This window comes from Scyliorhinus canicula, chromosome 8 (assembly GCF_902713615.1).
Source record: "Scyliorhinus canicula chromosome 8, sScyCan1.1, whole genome shotgun sequence".
Taxonomy (NCBI): Eukaryota; Metazoa; Chordata; class Chondrichthyes; order Carcharhiniformes; family Scyliorhinidae; genus Scyliorhinus; species Scyliorhinus canicula.
In genome coordinates, this window is record NC_052153.1 from 160,058,879 (window position 1) to 160,081,989 (window position 23,111).

The following is a 23,111-nucleotide window of genomic DNA, read 5'->3' on the forward strand; positions in this document are numbered from 1 at the left end:
CGTAGTGTAAGGTTAATGGGGGGATTGTTGGGATACGGGTTACGTGGGTTTAAGTAGGGTGATCATTGCTCGGCACAACATCGAGGGCCGAAGGGCCTGTTCTGTGCTGTACTGTTCTATTCTATCCCCCCCTCTCCCCTTCATCCCCTCCCCCTTCCCCCTCTCCTTCCCCATCCCCCCACCCCCATCCCCTCCCCCTCTCCCCTCTCCCCCATCCCCCCCTCTCCCCCATCCCCCCCTCCCCCTCCCCTATCCCCCCCTCCATCCCCCCTCCCCCATCCCCCTCCCCCATCCCCCCTGCCCATCCCCCCTCCCCCCCTCCCCTCTCCCCCCCTCCCCCACCCCCCCCTCCCCTCTCCCCCATCCCCCCCTCCCCCATATCCCCCCCTCCCCTCTCCCCCCCTCCCCCTCCCCCCCCTCCCCCATCCCTCCCTCCCCTCTCCCCCATCCCTCCCTCCCCTCTCCCCCATCCCTCCCTCCCCTCTCCCCCATCCCTCCCTCCCCCCTCCCCCATCCCTCCCTCCCCCCCCTCTCCCTCCCTCCCCCCCCCCCCCCCTCCCTCCCCCCCCCCCCCCTCTCCCCCCCCCCCCCCCTCCCCCCCCCCCCCCCCTCTCCCCCCCCTCTCCCCCCCCCCTCCTCCCCCCCTCTCCCCCCCCTCTCCCCCCTCCCCCCCCCTCCCTCCCCCCCCCCCCTCCCCTCCCCCCCCCCCCTCCCCTCTCCCCCCCCTCCCCCCCTCCCCTCTCCCCCCCTCCCCTCCCCCCCCTCCCCTCTCCCCCCCTCCCCTCCCCCCCCCTCCCCTCTCCCCCCCCTCCCCTCTTCCCCCCCCCCTCCCCCTCTTCCCCCCCTCCCCCCTCCCCCCCGCCCCCCCTCCCCCCTCCCCCCCTCCCCCCCTCCCCCTCCCCCCTCCCCCCTCCCTCCCCCCCCTCCCCCCCCCCCTCTCCCCCCTCCCCCCCCCCTCTCCCCCCTCCCCCTCTCCCCCCCTCCCCTCTCCCCCCTCCCCTCTCCCCCCCTCCCCTCTCCCCCCCCTCCCCTCTCCCCTCCCCCCCCTCCCCTCTCCCCCCCTCCCCCTCCCTCTCCCCCCCTCCCCCCTCCCCTCTCCCCCCCCTCCCCCCCTCCCCTCGTCCCCCCTCCCCCCTCCCCTCTCCCCCCCCTCCCCCCTCCCCCCCCTCCCCCCCTCCCCCCCTCCCCTCGCCCCTCTCCCCCTCTCCCCCTCCTCCCCCCTTCCAACCCCAGTGGGCAAGTCTGCAAGAACAAAGGGCGCGACTGGGAATCCTGCCTTCTGATTGGACCAGGACCTCCCGATCTCGCGTGCCCGGTTTCACGCGCTACGTCACTGGGTATTGGGGGGGGGAGGAGGAAGCACCACGTTGGCATTTGTTGTTGTGAGGATTGCGCGCCGCTGGTGACCGAGGCGCGCGCGCACGAGCGCTGGCGGCCATCCTTTGTCGCGCGCGCGCAGGAGGTTGCCGGGGTTCTACGTCGCGAGCGCTGCCGCGTCGCCTTGTAAACAGATGCTGACACGTGATGTGAGGAGTCCGCATTGTCTCGGAGATCTTTCTGGAGAACCCGGGGGGGCCGACAGGAAAAGAGAGGGGGGGGGAAAAGTGTGTGGAAAATATATCCACGACGTGGCGAGCAGCGGCTGGGGGGGAAAGGGTAAGCGCATCGGTGTCCTCCCCCCCTCAAGAGGGACTTGGAGCAGCCCCGCAGAGCCCTGGGGGAGGGGGCGGCCTGGATGGTGGGACACTTGCAATTGAGGGGGGCAGGAGGAGGTGGAAGGGTTGGAGCCAAGATGGCTGGTCCAGCGCTGAACTTGTAACGGATGTGTGCCTGTCCTTCTCTCCTGGCCGTTCACCTTTTTCTTATTTTGGGGGGGGGGGGGGGTAGATGATGTCTTTCGCCGTGGAAGACAACTTGGAGTCGGACTGGGTGGCTGTGCGACCCAACGCCTTCGACGAGAAGGAGAAACACAAGTTTGTTTTCATCGTCGCCTGGAATGAAGTGGAAGGAAAGTTTGCCATAACCTGCCACAACAGGACGGTCCAGAGGAAGAGAATTGGGGCGAGGGATCCTTGCCCCAGAGCGGGAGAGGTGGAGGATGAGGAAGGGGAAGAGGAGGGTGATGGGCCCCAAAAGTCACAGGGAGCCCTGGCCAGCGGGACGCCTCCAGCTCGAGGGGATGCTGAGGTCAAGAGTCCAGCTCGAAGTGGGACTGGGCTCAGAAACCCGGTTCGAAGAGGGACCAGCGCCAAGAGCCCCACTGCAAGGGAGACTGGAGTCAGGAGTCCATCTCCAGGAGGACCCGGGCTCCCTGAGGTTGCCTGGGGAGACACCAAAGTGGCGGGTTTCACTACAAGTGAGGCTGATGTTTCAGGCCCTGTTCGCGATGCTGCCACAGCAGCTGATAGAGATCAAGATCAAGATAAGGAAATTGTGCTACCGGATGACTGTAGTTGGGCTGGACTGTTCTCCTTTCAGGACTTGAGATCCATCCATCAGCAATTTTGTGCCGTAAATTCAGAGTTAGAACCTTGTTTGCCAGTATTTCCGGAAGAGCCCTCGGGGATGTGGTCAGTGCTTTTTGGAGCCTCTGAAGCGATTGATGGAGAGATGGACTTGCTCTGCTTACAACTTCAAGTTTACCTTGGCCATGCTCTGGATATTTGTGGATGGAAAATTCTCTCTCACCTCCTGTTCACTGAAAACGATAACCCAGACGAGTATTATGAGAGCCTGAGTGAGCTGAGGCAGAAAGGATACGAGGAAGTATTGCACAGAGCCAAGAAACGATTGCAGGAGGTGAGACGACTTGCTTTTTTATACGACTGTCATTTTATGTAATCCTTTAATCACATTAGTTTTACTTTCCCAATACAATCAAACCTGGTTAGCAACGACCGTCCAAATAGGTTAACAGTGATCAATATTTTTTCCTTTTTCTTACAAAAGATTGAGCAACTTTCATTTGATGAATCACTAACTGCGTCAGAAGCAATCTGATACTATGTTTGTTGTTGGACTTGGAGAGCAACTATTTTTTTGTTTTTTTAAATGTCTGTAATTGTGGTGTAAACTGTGGCTCAAGTTGATAGTACTTTAACCACTGAATCAGCAGGTTCAAATCCCACTGCAGGAACATGAACACAAAAATTGAAGCTACAGCACCAGTGCAGTACTGAGAGGGTGCTACTCAGTCTAAGTGCCTTTTTTCAGATGAGATGTTTAAATGATAACCTGTCTGCCCTCTCAGATGGATGTACTTTATCCCGTTACTCTATTATGAAAGAAAACGGGACAGTCATCTCTGATGTTATGGCCAATATTTCTCCCTCCGTCGCTTATCTGGGCAGTATAGCAGTGCATAGTTGTGGGAAATTGCTGTGCGCAAATTCCCTGCCACATTTCCCACATTACAGTAGTGATTACACTTGGCCGGGGAGTGGAGGGAGTACTTGAGTGGCTGTAAAGTCTTCTGAGATGTTCTATGATCAGGAAAGGTGCTATATAAATCTAAGCCTTTTAAAAATAGTTTCTTGGGTCTTGTTGCCAGTAAAGTGGCCACGGAAGTTACATTCTACAAATTGATTCGCTTCATAGTCCTTCTTAAGCATACTATTTGTAGAGGCCCATCTTCATCCTACATCAAATCTAAGACTGAACACTGGACTGTAGAGCACAGTTTGGACGTTTTGTGAACCGTTGCACCTCTTTGTTTTAAGCTTTTCTCTGTCTGCCATCTGTTGATTTACATGATGGAAATGTGATCTCCAACCTTGGAAGGTCAAACTCTTCCGCAAACACTAGCCATATCTTCATAGAATAGCCTGAGGCTGGCGGTGACAAATAAAACCAGCTGTTCTTAACACCTGTGAAATTTTGTAATGCCTCAGTTTTTAACCCTTTTAAGGAGGAATTAAAAGTAAATGTGTTCAACTTCATATCCTGTACTTTGCATTTCAACCTTCTGCACGTTCACTGAATTATTCCGCTGCCTCATTGACTTAACTTTATAGTTGTCAGTAAGGCAGAGTTTGCTCTAATATGGAATTAGGTTGGCATTTGTGTATGTACTCCAGATAAGAATTTTGCAACAAAAGCCACTTGGGAAAATTTCCTGTTTTAGCCACTATTGGTCCCCCCTACCATGCACCACAGAATTTTTTTAATTCCTTACGCTAAAATTCACACACAAACGTGTGAACCTCCTTCCTCATATATACATGAGCAGATATATCCTTGCAACTGTGTATATGACTAAATTTATTTTGTTTTTTTTATTTGGCTTTCACATAGAAAAGACGCAAGCTATCAGTTTACATTTTTCCCCTCTGGATGCCTGCAGTCTGCTATTTTGTGTGTTCCCTTATCACTTTCTTGGAAGTAGTCAAGCTTTAAAAAAATCTTTCCATCAATTCTATCTTGTTTGCAGCCCAGCATGTCAGTTTACAACCACTTCCATAATTTTGCCAAGAAATGTAAATATCTTATCTACTGGACTTTGTCATATCTTTATCAATATAGATCTACTCTGAGGAAGATACAAAAAAATCTCCCAGAATTAAAGATCCAATGGACTAGAGGAAATGGAGAATGAAGCAAATTGCTTTCAGTGAGAAGGTTGTCTTGGAGAAATTAATGGAGCTGAAGGTTAAATACCATGAACCTGATCCTAGAGTGTTGAAAGAGGTAGCTGTGGTGATGGTGGATGCATTGGTGATCATCTTCCAAAATTCTATAGATTCTGGAACAGTTCCTGCAGATTGGAAGGTAGCAAATGTACCCCACTGTTTAAAAAAAGGGGGGGGGGGAGGAGAGAGATAATGGAACATCAGTAGAAGGGGAAATGATAGAATCTATTCTAAAGTTTGCAATAAATTGGACGGCCTGGTGGTGCAGTGGTTAGCACTTCTGCCCCTTGGCACTGAGGACTGATCCCGGGTCACTGTCCGTGTGGAGTTTGCACATTCTCCCTGTGCCTGCATGGGTCTCACCCCCACAATTCAAAGATGTGCAGGGCAGGTGGATTGGCCACCCTAAATTGTCCCTTAATTGGAAAAAAAATGAATTGGGCACTTTAAATCTATATTAAAAAAAAACAAATGTTCTGATTGGGCATAATCAACATTGATTTATGAATGGAGAATCATGTTTGATGAACCTATTGGGGTTTTTGAGAATGTTACTAACAGAATTGATGAACAGGAGTCGGTGGACATAATATATTTGAATCTTCAGAAAGCTTTTGATAAAGTACCCCACAGGAGGTTGGTTGGCAAAATTAAAGCATGTGGAATAGGAGGTGATATAGTGGCTCTTATTAAGGATTGGTAAATAGATATTAGGAACCCCAACTGTTGTCTATCTTTCAATGATTTGCATGTGGGGGCCAAATGTAATATTTCCAAGTTCACTGATGACTTAAAGCTAGGTGGGAAAGTATGTTGTGAGAAAGATGCAAAGTGGCTTCAAGTGGATTTGGTTAGACTGAGTGGACAAGAACATGGGAGATGGAATATAATATGGAAAAAATAGAGATTATTCATTTTGATAGGAAGACCAGATTTGTAAGGTATTAAATGCTAAGTCACTGAACGCTAAAATGCAGAAAAAGCAATTAAAAGGCTAATGGCATGTTGGCCTTTATCGGAAGAGGATTTGAATACAGGAGTAACAAAGTCTTGTTTCAATTGTGTAAAATCTTGGTTAAACCACACCTCGAGTACTTTGTGCAGTTTTGGTCCCCTTACCATGGGATGTTATTGCCAGAGAGAGAGTGCAACAAAGGTTCACCAGACTTGTTCCTATGATGGCAGGACTGGATCTGTATTCTCCAGAGTTTTTAAATGAACAACTCAACAAAACCACAGGAATGGTACAGCACTACAAGGGAGCATGAGGAGCAGCTTACTTCATTGGCGGCCAAGTTGGAGGTGATGCGTGATATCCAGAAACGGCTTCAGGAGAAGGTGGAGGATCTGGCGACCCGCTCCCGGAGGCAGAACCTGAGGATTGTGGGGTTACCAGACGGCATTGAGGGAGAGGATACTTGCTCGTATGTGGCCAAGATGTTGGAGAGGTTGGGAGAGTGGGTCTTCGAATGTCCCCTGGAGGTGCACAGGGCACTGATGAGGAAGCCGCATGGTAACGAGCCGTCGAGTGTAATTGTGCTGCGGTTGCACCAGTTTCTGGACAAGGAGCGGATCCTGAAGTGGGCCAGGCAGAGAGGCAGTGTACCTGGGAGGAGGTGAACTTCAAGTATACCAGGACCTGGGTATGGAGCTGGCCAAGAGGAGAGCGGGCTTTAACAAAGTCAACGCTGCCCTCTTTAAGAAGGTGGTGAGGTTTGGGATCCTATACTTGGCTCGCCTCTGTGTGACCTACAATAGTTGAGAATATTATTTTGGGACGCCGGAGGAAGCGATGGAGTTTGTGAGGGACAAATGGACTGGCAGGAGAAGGAGGACACTCAACTTTGGAAGAAATAATTATTTTCTTTGGGGGCCATTGTCTTTTGTTCTTCAGTGTGGTTGGGGGGGATTGTTCTTTTCTCTTTCAGTCTTTGAATGTTGATGTTGTTCTCCTCTTCCCCCTCCACCTCCCCCACCCCCCTCCCTGTCTCCCCTCCCCTTCCCCATCAGCATTATAATCCCCTTCTCAAACCTCCCCCCCCCCCCCCCCCCCCGCCCCCCCCCCACAATCGATCTTCAGCTCACACCTCCCACTTTGCTTCCGTGAACTAGCTCGTCCATCTATCCTGGCAGACCCTGCCCATGGCACCAAGCATCCTACCCTCTCACCCCACACTGATTCTACAGTAGTTTGAACATTACGCCCTTCTTGTATAGGGCTGACTTGACCTTATTAAAGCTCGCCCTCCTCTTCGCCAACTCTGCCCCCAGGTCTTGATGCACACAAATCTCGACGCCTTCCCAGTTGCATCGCCTCGTCTGCCTGACCCACCTCATGATGTGTTCCTTATCTAGGAATTGATGCAACCGTACCACCATCGCCCTCGGAGACTCTCCTACTGTGCACTGTGCTGCCCGTAATACTTTATATTTACCTAATTTACCTAATGTTACCTCCCGTAACAGCCTCCCCGAACAGGCGCCGGAATGTGGCGACCAGGGGCTTTTCACAGTAACTTCATTGAAGTCTACTCGTGACAATAAGCGATTTTCATTTCATTTCATTTCAATTTCTCTGATAATCTAGAACTGCAATTCAATGGCAGAATTCATAGAATCATAGCATTCTAACAGATTTGTCAAGTATGACCTCCCCTTTATGAATCCATGCTGACTCTGTCCTATTTTACCATGCACTTCTAAGTACTCTGCAATCTTATCCTTAATAATAGACTCTAAAATCTTAACAAATACCATAGTCAGGCTAACTGGCCTATAATTTCCTGACTTCTGCCTCCCTTCCTTCTTAAACAGGGGTGTTGCATTAGCCATTTTCCAATTCTCTGGGACCCTCCCTACCTCCAGTAATTCCTGAAAGGTCACCACCAACGCCTCCACAATCTCCTCGACTATCTCCTTTGGAACACTGGAGTGTAACCTATCCGGTCGGGGTGATTTATATATCTTCAGAACTTTCAGTTTCCCCTGCATCTGGTTTAGCTCACTGGGCTAAATCGCTGGCTTTTAAAGCAGACCAAGCAGGCCAGCAGCACAGTTCGATTCCCATACCAGCCTCCCCGGACAGGCGCCGGAATGTGGCGACTAGGGGCTTTTCACAGTAACTTCATTGGCCTACTCGTGACAATAAGCGATTTTCATTTCATTTCATTTCATCTTCTCCTTAGTGATGGCCACTTCACTCACCTCTACCCCCTGACTGTCTTGAACTTCTGGTATGCCACTGGTGTCTTCCACTACATAACCCACTCCTGCTCTTATCTTCCAGTAGACTTAGAAAAATACAATGATGATGGCTTTATATTCATATGAAACTACAATAAAAGACAATTAAAAAAAAATAAAAAAATCTCCATATGTAGTCCCTCTTATTTAAAAAAAAATGTTAGTGCTTGAACCTAGGGCAGGGAAAGGGTTTGAGTAAAAAGTGTTGTAATTTCTGTGTTGTCATTTGTGAATCTGAAGCTCTTTTTGGTTTTGTTTAACTAGAATTAATTTTTTTCTGAGATGCATTTTAGCACCATAGTTAATATAGCTGAGCGGAGGCGGTGGCATAGTGGTATTGTTGCTGGACTAGTAATCCAGAGACGCAAAATAATGATCTGGGGACCCGGGTTCGAATCCTGCCACAGCAGATAATAAAATTTAATTTCAATTAAATATCTGGAATTAAAAGTCCAATGATGACCATGAAACCATTGTCGATTGTTGTAAAAACCCATCTGGTTCACTAATGTAATTTAGGGAAGGAAACTTGCCGTCTGTACCCGTTCTAGCCTACATGTGACTTCGGACCCACAGCAATGTGGTTAACTCTTAAATGTCCCAGCAAGCCACTCAGTTGTATTCAACCGCAATAAAAACACAAAAAAAGGAATGAAACTGGATGGGCTACCCAGATCACAGCCTGACATTGTCTGTAAGGTATGATTCTGTGAGTATGACTATGTCGCAGACACCACCTTCACATTCCTGGTTATGTCCTGTCTCACCGGCAGGACAGACCCAGCAGAGCTGGCGGCACAGTTGTAAACAGTCGGGAGAGTTGCCTGGGACTCCTCAACATGGACTCTGGACTCCATGAAGTATTGTGGCTTTAGGTTAAACATGGGCTGATTACCACGTACCGACCACCATCAGCTGATTAATCAGCACTCCTCCATGTTGAACACCGCTTGGAGGAAGCACTGAGGGTGGCAAGGGAGCAGAATATGCTCTGGGTGGGGGACTTCAATGTCCATCAACAAGAGTGGCTCGGTAGTACCACCACAGACTGAGCTGGCCAGATCCTAAAGGACATAGCTGCTAGACTGGGACTGCAGCAGGTGGTGAGGGATCCAAAAGAGGGGAAAATCTTTTTAAAAATAAATTTAGAGCACACCATTCATTTTTCCAATTAAGGGGTAGGATGCGCAGGGTAGGTGGATTGGCCACACTAAATCGCCCCTAAATTGGAAAAAATGAATTGGGTACTCTAAATTTATTTGAAAAAAAAACCAAAACACAGCTCACTGGAGCAGGAGGCTCCACAAATATCCCCATCCTCAAAGATGGAGGAATCCAGCACATATGTGCAAAAGACAAGGCTGAGGCATTCGCAACAATCAGTGCTATCAAACTCAGCAATAACCTTCTCATGGATGCTCAGTTTGGTACCGGCAGGATCACTCGGCTCCTGACCTCATTACAGCCTTGGTTCAAACATGGACAAAAGAGCTGAATGCCAGAGGTGGGAGTGACTGCCCTTGACATCAAGGCAGCATTTGACCGAGTATGGCATCAAGGGGCCCCAGCTAAACTGCAATTGGGGAAAACTCCGCTGGTTGGAGTCCTACCTGATACAAAGGAAGATGGTTGTGGTGGTTGAAGGTCAATCATCTCAACTCCAGGATGTCATTGGAGGTGTTCCTCAGGATAAGTGTACTAGGCTCAACCTTCAGCTGCTCAATCAATGACCTCCCTTCCATTATAAGGTCAGAAGTGGAGATTGTGCAGTTATCTACAAACATGTTCAGCACCATTCGGGACTCGTGAACAGAAGATGACGCCGGAGCGAGGCTACACTCTGCGAACTCTCCCCAACAGATCCACTTTTTACTTAACTTATACTCGTTCTAATCTTTTAAAATTTAATTCTGTAGTAATCCACGGGAGGCAGGAGTTGCGTCACCGCACCAATATTTATTTACAATAACGATATTACAGGAGCAGCTACAAACAGTGCTGCTAACATTCCAGTCAACTTAAGACTGGCTCACAAAGCCTACACAGGTGATTATATGGGCCCCCTCAATGAGCTATCATTGAGAAAGCTCATACTCCAATTGGCCAACCAATAAAGCCAATTGGAGTTCATTACAAATTCTAAGACTAACATTATTACTAACCTCTCTCTTTTCCCTATTATGTATTTTCTTTTATTCCCTTTTCTTCCCATGTACTTAATGATCTGTTGAGCTGCTCGCAAAAAAATACTTTTCACTGTACCTTGGTACACGTGACAATAACCAAATCCAATCCAATCCTCAGATAATGAAGCAGTCCTTGTCCAAATGCAGCAAGACCTGGACAATATCCAGGCCTGGGCTGACAAGTAGCAAGTTACATATGCGCCACACAAGTGCCAGGCAATGACCATCTCCTACAAGAGAGGATCTAACCACCGCCCCATGACATTCAATGGCATTTTCATTGCTGAATCCCCCACAGTCAACATCCTGGGGGTTACCATTGATTGTAAACTGAATTGGACTAGCCACATTAATACTAGGGCAGGTCAATGAGTGGGAATCCTATGGCAAGGAACTCTCCTCCAAAGCCTGTCCACCATCTACAAGGCACAAGTCAGGAATGTAATGGTATACTCTCCACTTGCCTGGATGAGTGCAACTTGGACAACATTCAAGAAGCTTGACACCATCCATGGACAAAACAGCCCACTTGATTGCTTCCCCCTCCCACAAACATTCAAATCCTCCACCACCGATGAACAGTGGCAGCCGTGTGTAACATCTACAACTTGCACTGCAGTAACTTGCCAAGGTTCCTCAGACAGCACTTTCCAAACCCAGGACCACCACCATCTAGAAGGACAAGGGCAGCAGATACCTGGGAATCCCACCACCTGGAGGTTCCCCTCCAACTAACTCACCATCCTGACTTGGAAATATATTACTGCTCCTTCATTGTCGCTGGGTCAACATCCTGGAACATCCTCCTTAACAGCGCAGTGGGTGCACCTACACCTCTAGGACTGCGGCAGTCTAAGAAGGCGACTCCTAAAGGGCAACAAGGGATCGGCAATAAATGCTGACCTAACCAGGGACGTCCGCATCCCATAAATGAATTTTAAAAAAAAAAATGCCTCATCCAAATTAATTTTTGTTAATGAAAGCATTGACTGTCAAATCCAACGTTTACTACTTTTCAGATTTCCAAAATTTGCAGTTTTTAATAGAATGTGACCATCCATTCTAGTTTTGTTGCATAATTTATGCTAATAAATTGTTGCTGAGTGGTCTGTACTTTTCTATCTGTTCATCAAAAAACCTACCACATCGATATATGGACTATATCTCATACTTAATGGTCTTGTATAAATATCACTGTCATTTTAAATGACTGACTCTGCATGCCTGTACACCATGTGCCTTTTGTCATCAGGAGTACCAGACCTAAGGATCATTAAAGCTGTTTCTCAGACAATTTGTTGTATCCTGTAGTGAACACAGGCAAGAACGTAGAATCTGTTGTTAAAGTTGAACTTAACCACCTTGAGTTTTTATTGTTTCTTGAGATGTGTCATCCATCTTATTTACATTTGAGAAGCGGGTGGTGAGCCACCTTGAACTGCTGTAGTCTTGTCGGGTATAAGTACAGTCATTGTGCTGTTGGGAAGGGAGTTCCAGATTTTTGACCCAGCCACAGTGAAGGAATAACTATGTTGTTCCAAGTCCTGATGGTGTGGGGAGCATAAAGGTGGTGGTGTTGTTGCCATCTACTACCCTTGTGAGCTAGTTGAAGTTGTGGGTTTAGAAGGCATTGTCAAAAAAGGTTTGGTGAATTGCTGCAGTGCATCATATGCATACTACTGCCATTGTATGGTGGTGGAGGGAGTGAATGTTTAAGATGGTGGATGGGGTGCTGATCAAGGACGCTACTTTTTTTGGATGGTGTTGAGCGTTTTGACTGCCTTCCCTATAACCTGCTGAACTTGCATGCTAACCTTTTATGATTTATGCAAGAGGACCCCCAAACCCCTCTGCTGCAGCTTTCTGTAGTCTTTTTCTCCATTTAAATAATATTCAGCTGCTTTATTCTTCCTTCTAAAGTGCACAACTTCACATTTTCCTGCGTTATGTTCCATCAGTTTTGACGTCAGAAGGAGGCGGTCTGCCTTGCTGGGCTCCAGGCCTGCGCACTGCTAAGGGGGCACGCATACGTGGGGTGGCCAACGTTCTGAAAGCCGGTCGCAGCCGGCATTTTAAAAAGCTGGCTGGACCGCTGGGCACTTCCTCCCATGATCGGCATCGACGTGACCAATGGCCCGCAACCCTCCCAATATCTGCCCGTGCCCCACCTCAGAGTTTGAAAATGACTGTCTTATCAAACACTTTTTGGAAATCTAAGTATATTACATCCACTGGTTCCCCATTATTTATCCTGCTCTTTGCCACCTCAAAGAATTCTAATACATTTGCTGGGCATGAATTCTCCTTCATGAAGCCTTGCTGACGTTGCTTGTATTTCTGAATGCTCTGCTATTACATTCTTTATAATGGATGCTAACATTTTCCCAATGACAGATGTCAAGCTAACTGGCCGATAGTTACCTGCTGTTTGTCTCCCTCCCTCTCATCCTTGAATAAAGGTGTTACCTTGGGTGTTTTCCAATCCTCTGGGACTTCTCCAGAATTTAGGGATTCTTGGAAGATTACTACCCGTGCATCCAATACAGGTAGATGTTTACAGCATGGAAACAGGCCCTTTGGCCGAGCTTGTCCATGCTGCCCAGTTTCTATCACTAAGCTAGTCCCACTTGCCCGCGTTTGGCTCATATCCCTCTATACCCACCCTGCCCATGTAACTGTCTAACTGTTTTTTGAAGGATAAAATTGTACATAGAACATACATAGATAAAAGTGTTCTTAGAACATACATTGGGCAGCGTGGTAGTGCAAGTGGATAGCACTGTGGCTTCACAGCGCCAGGGTCCCAGGTTCGATTCCCTGCTGGGTCACTGTCTGTGCGGAGTCTGCACGTTCTCCCCGTGTCTGCGTGGGTTTCCTCCGGGTGCTCTGGTTTCCTCCCACAGTCCAAAGACGTGCTGGTTAGGTGGATTGGCCATGCTAAATTGCCCTTAGTGTCCAAAAAGGTTAGGAGGGGTTATTGGGTTACGAGGATAGGGTGGAAGTGAGGGCTTAAGTGGGTCGGTGCAGACTAGATGGGCCGAATGGCCTCCTTCTGCACTGTATGTTCTATGCATGTTCTATCTATGTAATATCCTTCCTATAATGGGGTGACCAGAACTCAACACAGTATTACATATGTGGTCTTACTAATGTCTTGTACAACTTCAACAAAGTGTCCCTACTCCTGTATTCAATATTCTGACCAATAAAACCTAGCATGCTGAATGCCTTCTTCGCCACCCTGTCCACCTGTGACTCCACCTTCAAGGACCTATGAACCTGTACCCCTAGATCTCTTTGTTCTGTAACTCCCCCCAACTACCTACCATTCACTGAGTAGGTCCTGCCCTGATTTGATTTACCAAAATGCATCACCTCACATTTATCCAAATTAAACTCCATCTGCTATTCATCGACCCACTAGTCCAATTGGTCAAGATCCTGTTGCAATCTTATATAACCTTCTTCAATATCCACTATGCCACCAATCTTGGTGTCATCTGCAAACTTACTAACCATGCCTCATTAATATAAATAACAGATAACAGTGGACCCAGTGCCGATCCATGAGGCACACTGCTGGTCACAGGCCTCCAGTTTGAAAAACAACCCTCCACAACCTGGGAGGGAAAGCATGGTGGTTAGCATCAATGCTTCACAGCTCCAGGGTCCCAGGTTCGATTCCCGGCTGGGTCACTGTCTGTGTGGAGTCTGCACGTCCTCCCCCTGTGTGCGTGGGTTTCCTCCGGGTGCTCCGGTTTCCTCCCACAGTCCAAAGATGTGCGGGTTAGGTGGATTGGCCATGCTAAATTGCCCGTAGTGTCCTAAAAAGTAAGGTTAAGGGGGGGGGTTGTTGGGTTACAGGTATAGGGTGGATACGTGGGTTTGAGTAGGGTGATCATGGCTCGGCACAACATCGAGGGCCGAAGGGCCTGTTCTGTGCTGTACTGTTCTATGTTCTAACCACCCTTTGGCTTTGGTTGGTAAACCAATTTTGTATCCAATTGGCTACCTCACCCTGGATTCCGTGAGATTTAACCTTTTGCAACACGCTACCATGCGGTGCCTTGCTAAAGTCCATGTAGACGTCGACTGCACTGCCCTCATCTACCTTCTTGGTTACCCTTCAAAAAGCTCAAATTGGCGAGAAATGACGTTCCCCTTACAAAGCCATGCTGACTTTCCCTAATTAGCCCTTGCCTGTCTAAATGCCTGTAGATCCTGTCCCTCGGAATACCTCCTAATAATTTCCCCACTACAGAAGAAATGCTAACTGGTCTGTAGTTCCCAGGCTTATCCCTACAGCCCCCCTTAAACGAGGGCACAACATTTGCCACCCTCCAATCTTCAGGCACATCTCCTGTGGCTGTCGATGATTCAAATATCGCAGCTAGGGGGTCTGAAATTTCCTCCCTAGCCTCCCATAAAGTCCTGGGATAGATTTCACCCGGTCCCAGGGATTTATCTATCTTGATGCGCTTTAATACCTCCAGCACCTCCTTTTCTGTAATATTTACACCCCTCAAGATATCACATTTTATTTCCTCAGTTTCCCTAACAATAGTGCCTTTCTCAACAGTAAATACTGATGAGAAATTTTAATTTAGGACCTCTCCCATCCCTTGTGGATCTGCACACAGATGACCTTGTTTATCCTTAAGAGGTCCTACCCTAGTCACCCTTTTACCCTTCATGTATCTGTAAAAGCTCTTTGGATTTTCCTTTGCCTTATCTGCAAAGGCAATCTCATGCCCCCTTTTTTCCCCTCCAGATTTCTTTCCTTAACTCCTCCGACAAGTCCTATGCTCTTTAAGGGATCCATTTGATCCCAACTGCCTATGCATGTCATATGCCTCCTTCCTTTTGACCATGGCCTCAATATCCTGAGTCATCCAGGGTTCCCTCCTTCTACCAGCCTTGTCCTTCAACCTAAGAGGAATGTGCTCACCTTGTACCCTAGTGAAGACCTTTTTGAAAGATTCCCACTTGCCAGCTGTCCCCTTGCCTGCAAATAGGCACCCCCAATCATAGAACATAGAACATTACAGTGCAGTACAGGCCCTTCGGCCCTCAATGTTGCGCCGACCTGTGAAACCACTCTAAAGCCCATCTACACTATTCCCTTATCATCCATATGTTTATCCAATAACCGTTTAAATGCCCTTAGTGTTGGCGAGTCCACTACTGTTGCTGGCAGGGTATTCCACGCCGGTACTACTCTCTGAGTAAAGAACCTACCTCTGACATTTCTCCTATATCTATCTCCCCTCAATTTAAAGCTATGTCCCCTCGTGCTAGCCATAACCATCCGAGGAAAAAGGCTCTCGCTGTCCACCCTGTCTAATCTTCTGATCATCTTGTATGCTTCAATTCTTCTCCAACGAAAAAGTCCCTCAGCCTTTCCTCATAAGATCTTCCCTCCAAACCAGGCAACATCCTGGTAAATCTCCTCTGCACCCTTTTCAATGCTTCCACATCCTTCCTATAATGCGGTGACCAGAACTGCACGCAATACTCCAAATGCGGCTGCACCAGAGTTTTGTACAGCTGCAACATGACCTCATGGCTCCAAAACTCAATCCCTCTACCAATAAAAGCTAACACACCGTACGCCTTAACAACCCTATCAACCTGGGTGGCAACTTTCAGGGATCTATGTACATGGACACCGAGATCTCTCTGCTCATCCACACTACCAAGAATCTTACCATTAGCCCCGTACTCTATCTTCCTGTTACTCCTTCCAAAATGAATCACCTCACATTTTTCTGCATTAAACTCTATTTGCCACCTCTCAGCCCAGCTCTGCAGCTTATCTATGTCGCTCTGTAACCTGCAACATCCTTCCGCACTGTCCAGAACTCCACCAACTTTAGTGTCATCTGCAAATTTACTCACCCATCCTTCTATGCCCTCCTCCAGGTCATTTATAAAAATGGCAAACAGCAGTGGCCCCAAAACAGATACTTGAGGTACACCTCCAGTAACTGAACTCCAGGCTGAATATTTCCCATCAACCACCACCCTCTATCTTCTTACAGCTAGCTAATTTCTGATCCAAACTGGTAAATCACCCTGAATCCCATGCCTCCCTATTTTCTGCAATAGCCTACCGTGGGGAACCTTATTAAATGCTTTACTGAAATCCATATACACCACATCAACTGCTTTACCCTCGTCCACCTGTTTGGTCACCTTCTCAAAGAACTCAGTAAGGTTTGTGAGGCACGACCTACCCTTCACAAAACCGTGTTGACTATCCCTAATCAAATTATTCCTTTCTAGATGATTATAAATCCTATCTCTTATAAACCTTTCCAAGACTTTGCCCACTTCAGAAGTAAGGCTCACTGGTCTATAGTTACCGGGCTTGTCTCTACTCCCCTTCTTGAACAAGGGGACAACATTTGCTATCCTCCAGTCTTCTGGCACTATTCCTGTAGACAATGACGACATAAAGATCAAAGCCAAAGGCTCGGCAATCTCCTCCCTAGCTTCCCAGAGAATCCTAGGATAAATCTCATCCGGCCCAGGGGACTTATCTATTTTCACACTTTCCAGAATTGCTAACACCTCCTCCTTATGAACCTCAAGCCCTTCTAGTCTGGTAGCCTGTATCTCAGTATTCTCCTCGACAACATTGTCTTTTTCCTGTGCGAATACTGATGAAAAATATTCATTTAGCACCTCTCCTATCTCCTCGGACTCCACGCACAACTTCACATTACTGTCCTTGACTGGCCCTACTCTTGCCCTAGTCATTCTTTTATTCCTGACATACCTATAGAAAGCTTTAGGGTTATCCTTGATCCTACCTGCCAAAGACTTCTCATGTCCCCTCCTGGCTCTTCCGAGCTCTCTCTTTAGGTCCTTCCTAGCTAACTTGTAACTCTCGAGCGCCCTAACTGAACCTTCTCGTCTGATCTTTACATAAGCCTCCTTCTTCCTCTTGACAAGTGATTCAACTACTTTAGTAAACCATGGCTCCCTCGCTCGACCACTTCCTCCCTGCCTGACAGGTACATATTTACCAAGGACACACAGTAGCTGTTCCTTGAACACGGTTTGTGAGGCACGACCTACCCTTCACAAAACCGTGTTGACTATCCCTAATCAAATTATTCCTTTCTAGATCACCTTTTGCAAGTTCCCGTCACCCTCTAAATTGGATTTGGCCCAATTTAAAATTTTAATTTTTGGGCCAGAACTATCATTCGCCATAGCTATCTTAAAACTAATGGAATTATGGTCACTGGTCCCAAAGTGATCCCTCACCAACACTTCCGTCACCTGCCCTTCCTGATTCCCCAAGAGGAGGGCAAGTTTTGCCCCCTCTCTGGTTGGGCCTTCCACATATTGAATGAGGGATTCTTCCAGAATACATTCAACAAATTTCTCTCCATCCAAACCCCTAGTGCTATGGCTGTCCCAGTTAATGTTGGGAAAGTTAAGGTCCCCAACTATTACCACCCTGTTTTTCTAGCAGCTATCTGTAATCTCTTTACATATTTGCTCCTCAATATCCTGCTGACTATTTGGGGGCCTATAGTACAGTCCTATCAAAGTGATCTCACCCTTCTTATTTTTCAGTTCTACCCATATAGACTTAGTGGGTGAAGCCTTAGATATAACCTCTCTCTGTACTGCCGTGATACTGTCGCTAATCTTAAATGCAACTCCCCCTCCTCTCTTACTTCCTGTTATATCTTTCCTATAGCATCTGTACCCCGGAACATTGAGTTGCCAGTCCTGCCCCTCCTTTAGCCAAGTTTCAGTAATAGCTATAATATCCCAGTCCCGTGTACCTATCCATGCCCTGAGTTCACCTGCCTTGCCCAATAGGCCTCTTACAATGAAATAAACGTAGTTCAATCTGTTTCTCTGCCTTCCATTTTTCTCCTTACTGACTTTTGTTTCTATCCTCTCTTTATTACCCACTTGGTTACCATCCCCCTGCCACATTAGTTTAAACCGTCCCCAACAGCACTAGCAAACAACCCACCTAGGACATTGGTTCCAGTCCTGCCCAGGTGTAGACTGTCCGATTTACAATGGTCCCACCTTCCCCAGAACCGATTCTAATGTCCCAAAAATCTGAATTTCCAACTCTTGCACCATCTCTCAAGCCGCAATTTCATCCTGTCATTCCTACTCTGACTAACACCTGGCACTGGTAGCAATCCTGAGATTGAGGTCCTACTTTTTAGTTTTATCTCCTAACTCCCTAAATTCAGCATATAGGATCTCATCCCGTTTGTACTATATTGTTGGTGCCTCTCTGCACCACGACAGCTGGCTGCTTACCCTCCCCATTAGAATGTCCTGCATCCACTCTGAGATATCCAGGACCCTTGCACCCTGGAGGCAACATATCTTCCTGGAGTCTCATTTGCGTCTGCAGAAACACCTGTCTACTCCCCTTACAATCAAATCCCCTATGACTATAGCTCTATCACTCTTTTTTTCCTGCCCTCCTGCGCAGCGGAGCCAGCCGTGGTTCCATGAACCTGGATACTTCTGCCTTCCCTTGGTGAGCCATCTCCCCCAACAGTATCCAAAACAGTATACCTGTTTTGGAGGGAGATGACAGCAGGGGACACCTGCACTGCCTTCCTACTCTTCCTCTGTCTGATGATCACCTATTTCCTATCTCCCTCGGTACTTGCTAAACGTGCTATCCACAACTTCCTCAGCATTGTGGTTCCTCCAAAGTGAGTCCATCTGCAGCTCCAGGGCTGTCAAGCGATCTATTTGAAGCTACTTTTAATATCCTAGGGTGCAATCCATCGGGTCCAGAAAATTTATCAGCTTTTGACCCCATTAGATTCCCTAGCACTTTTTCTCCAGTGATAATTAAGTTTTGCCCTTTGATAATTTAGTATTTTGCAATTCATAATATTTATTATTGCCACAAGTAGGCTTACATTAATACTGCAATGAAGGTACTGTGAAATTACCCTAGTTGCCACAGTCCGGCACCTGTTTGGGTATACTGAGGGAGAATTCAGAATGTCCAAATTACCTAACCGCACGTTTTACGTGATTTGTGGGAGGAAACCGGAGGAAACCCGCGCAGACACACGGAGAATGTGCAGACTCCACACAGACAGTGATCCAAGTCAGAATTATTTATTTAACTCCTCTGTCATTTCCTGGTTCCCCATTATTATTTTCCCAGTTTCATTCTCTAAGAGGCCTGTGTTCACTTTGGCCTCTTTCTTCATTCTTATATTTTTAAAGAAGCTCTTGCAGTCCACGTTTTCATATTCCTTGCTCGTTTAGCCTGATAATTTATCTTCCCCCTCTTTATTTTTTGGTCATCTTTTGTTGTTTTTGAAAAAATTCCTAATCTTCTGGTTTACCACTAATCTTAGTCACATTGTAAGAAGTCTTACAACACCAGGTTAAAGTCCAACAGGTTTGTTTCAAACACTAGCTTTCGGAGCACTGCTCCTTCCTTAGGTGAATGAGGAAGGAGCAGTGCTCTGAAAGCTAGTGTTTGAAACAAACCTGTTGGACTTTAACCTGGTGTTGTAAGACTTCCTACTGTTTTTGTCACCCCAGTCCAACGCTGGCATCTCCACATCACAGGATCACCTTTACGCTTTTTTTTTCTTTCAGTTTAATACCGTCTTTACCTTTCTTGGTTAATCATAGTTCATTTATCCTCTTCCTAGAATCATTCTTCCTCACTGAAACATCCAGCCAACTGTGCCCTTGCATTCTGTCTGCTAAGAATATTCAACTAGTCCCAATCCCTTGCCCTTTCCCTGTAACCCTGCTAGTTTTTCTCATTGAAATATTACACAATTATCTGTTCAAAACCATGATTAAATCTGTCTCCACCACACACTCATTCCAGATGAGAGGGCATTCCAGATCCTAACTACTTGCTGTGTAAAATGAATGAAGTCTTTCCTCATGTTGCCTTTTTGGTTATTTTTTTGTACACAAATCTGTGATCTTTGGTTCTTGACCTTTCTGTCAATGGGAACTATCAACTCTGGCCAAATCAGTCATGATCTTGAAAATCTCTATCAAATCTCTTTTCAAACTTCTCTTAAGGATAGCAGCCCCAACTTCTCCAATCAATCCATGTAATTGAAGCGCTTCATCCCTGGAACCATTTTGTAAATCTTTTCTGCACCACAATAGTTGCATTACTCTCATCAACACTCCATTACTTCATCAAAAATAAATAAAAGACATCTCTTTACAGCAAGTATTCCCGAGTACTAACTGTATTTAAAAGTGGATTGGGATCTGGGATAGTTTTGTTATTTGAGTGAAAATAAAGATAGCAGTTGAGGGCTATTGTGTCACTGTATTGATTAGCATTGAGTAAGGAGTAATTATGAGCTATTTTCTTGCGTGATGTTAAAGATACATCTAATACATTTAATACTGTACAGGGTTAGCAATAAAGTTTGGAATATGCAAATCGCTATTTTGAGTGATATCGCTTCTGGAGCAAGGTATCCTTTCCTCGCAGTCTTATAAAATAAAAATTGGGATTTCTGACAAGTATCTAACCACTGTTAGTCTGGTCCGAATCATAATATTATCAGAGTTGCCAACACGGATTTTCTGTATTTTGTACAGAAAATCCGTTCAAGTGTGGAAGTACGCTTTATCTCGTCATTTCCTAAATATGCTTCCAAGAAGTTTACTTTTTCTGTTTAATGACAAACACTGTTTCTTATCTTAGCTCTGTGCATCTATGCAATGAAAGATGTTTTATCCTGGTTTCTAAATTTTATAAATAATAGTTCTGGACTATTCTTCCTTTGCCTTGGGAGGGAATTAGATTAAGCTGGGAGGGGAAGCTTTACAGATAGGATGGTCTTCACTCAAACTGAAGAGGCATTTGTGTTCTTACAGAAACTGTAAGTATGTATGAAACAAATGAAACTAATTAGCAAGTGAAAGGGAACAGATTCATAAAGATTTGTAAGACAAAAAGTGTCAGATAAAAAGCAGAATATATGTGAAGGAATGTAACAGTTACCCAGATAAGAGTTCTGTACTTGCACATGCATAGCATAAGATGCAAAACAAATTAGCTAGAAGCACAAATTCAGCATTAACAACAGCTTGCATCTATATAGCACCTTTAACATAGGCAAAATGCCTCACAGAAGTGCTATCAAACAAAATTGACCGATAGCAATAAAGAAATGGAGGGGGGGTAAGACCAAAAACTGGTCAGAAAGGTCATTTTGGGGAAGTGGAAGAAATGGAGAGGATTCAGAAAGTAACCGTAGAACATAGAGCCTTGACAGCTCAAGACATTGCTGTTAATGGCGGAGCAATTAAAATTGGGGATACACGAGGCCAGAATTGCAGCAGCACAGATTTCTTGGAGGGTTGTGAAAGAGATTGTAGAGATAGGGAGGGATAAGACCACGGAGGAATTTGGAAACAAAGATGAGAATTTTAAAATAGCTGTTGCTTAACTGGGAGCCATCATAGGTTAGCAAGTACTTAAGATAATAAATGAATGGGACTTTGTGAGTTTCAATACTAACAGACTTTTGGATGTTAGAGGGTCCAGTGTAATAGCCATCACAGAGATCCAAATAAAACCAGAGCATGATTGTATAATAAACGATCTTATGCATCCTAGGATATTGGAACTTTAAAATGAGAAGTACTGTGATAGAAGTCTACCTTACTCCGGGGTAGTGGAAATCCCAGCTCCCTTTCCCAGTGAGGCTAGGTTAGTCGAAGATTTGAAAATTAAAATTTATAGGCAAGAGTAGTAAGGGTTGTGGAACCAAGTGGATAAGTGTCATTAAGATAAATATCGACATGTTCAAATTGACTGGTGAAACAGGCTTGAACAGATGAATGGTCTACTTGACTTCCTTTATGTAGTTTTCTGCAGGGTCTCTACATAATAGAAATAAGGAAAAATGTAGCAAAAACATAGTGGTTATATTGGGAGATTTTAATCTTCAGATGGATTGGGAGAGGCAAGCCAGCATAATTAGTAAAGACAGTTAATTTTTAATTTTGAAACTGTTTTCTAGAATATTGGGGGGAATGTGAATGCCCTGGGTTGCCCAGGGATCAGGAGATTTACTGGTGAAACACAGGTAAGTTTGAGCAACTCTTCACAGGATTTAAAATGTTTAAAATTCTGATTGCTTGATATGAATAAAGGTTCAGTGCTCAATGCCTTCAGTTAATGTGACAAAAAGAGAGCTCTTGTGATCAGAACTTCTAAACTTCTGAGAACATATCTTTCAAATGGACAACTTTACGGTGACACACTATTGATGCCTTTGGAATTACAATAGCTGAACCAATCCCAACTATGGCAGCAATGTTGTGATGTGGTGATATGTAATGTTTTGAATTTTAGAATTTTGAGGTATGAAACCCTTCTAATTAAAAAAAAATCTTGTGGTCCGAAATTTTTATTTCTAACACTAAGGTCCATAGTTGTGCTTGACCTACAAGGTATGAATAACTAGTATTTATGAATTAGGTAAAATTTATTAAGTAAGATTTTACATATACTTAGTAAGAAACAGTGAAGATACCATAAAGTGTCTTGTCTCTCGTGATCTCAGGAACTCTTGCCGTTGTTAGCACAGGCGCTGTCCCTCTTTGTCTTTGGAGTGACTTTGAGCTGTGTCCAGAAGAGTCATACCCCAGAAGCCATGGTACCACTGTGCCAATGAGGATTACCATTTCTCAATTTATAATCCCCCAGTCTTCCATTCCTCCTTCCGTTTTTGGAGATGGTCCAAGTTCACTCCTTTGGTTATAGGCTGCAACTCCCACCTTTGTATCCACACCTCCTTTTTGGTTTTAGACTCCAGAAGTTTACATTCCATTACTAACAAATGCGCATTTCCTTCCAAGTACAGAAAAGCCTTAAATAAAGTCCCGTTCTCTTATCAACATATCTTAACCCAAGCTCCACACTAAAACTATCAAAATCAATAGTTAAGACCACTACCTATCATAATATCAGAGAATACATGTTTCCCTCTTTGGTACAGAATTTTAAAAAACATACTGTCATCCTAAGTTCATTGCTTTT

At 45.9% G+C, this 23,111-nt stretch overlaps 1 protein-coding gene across 1 annotated transcript in view; it reads left to right on the plus strand.

Moving 5' to 3' along the window:
• The first annotated feature begins 1,468 nt into the window (after positions 1-1,468).
• jmy (junction mediating and regulatory protein, p53 cofactor) overlaps positions 1,469-23,111 on the plus strand; it is a 178,882-nt gene continuing 157,239 nt past the window's right edge. The window contains exon 1 of the mRNA XM_038805564.1: positions 1,469-2,799. Within this exon, the coding sequence (XP_038661492.1) occupies positions 1,888-2,799 (912 nt within the window). The 5' untranslated portion in view covers positions 1,469-1,887. The remainder of the gene's footprint in view (positions 2,800-23,111) is intronic.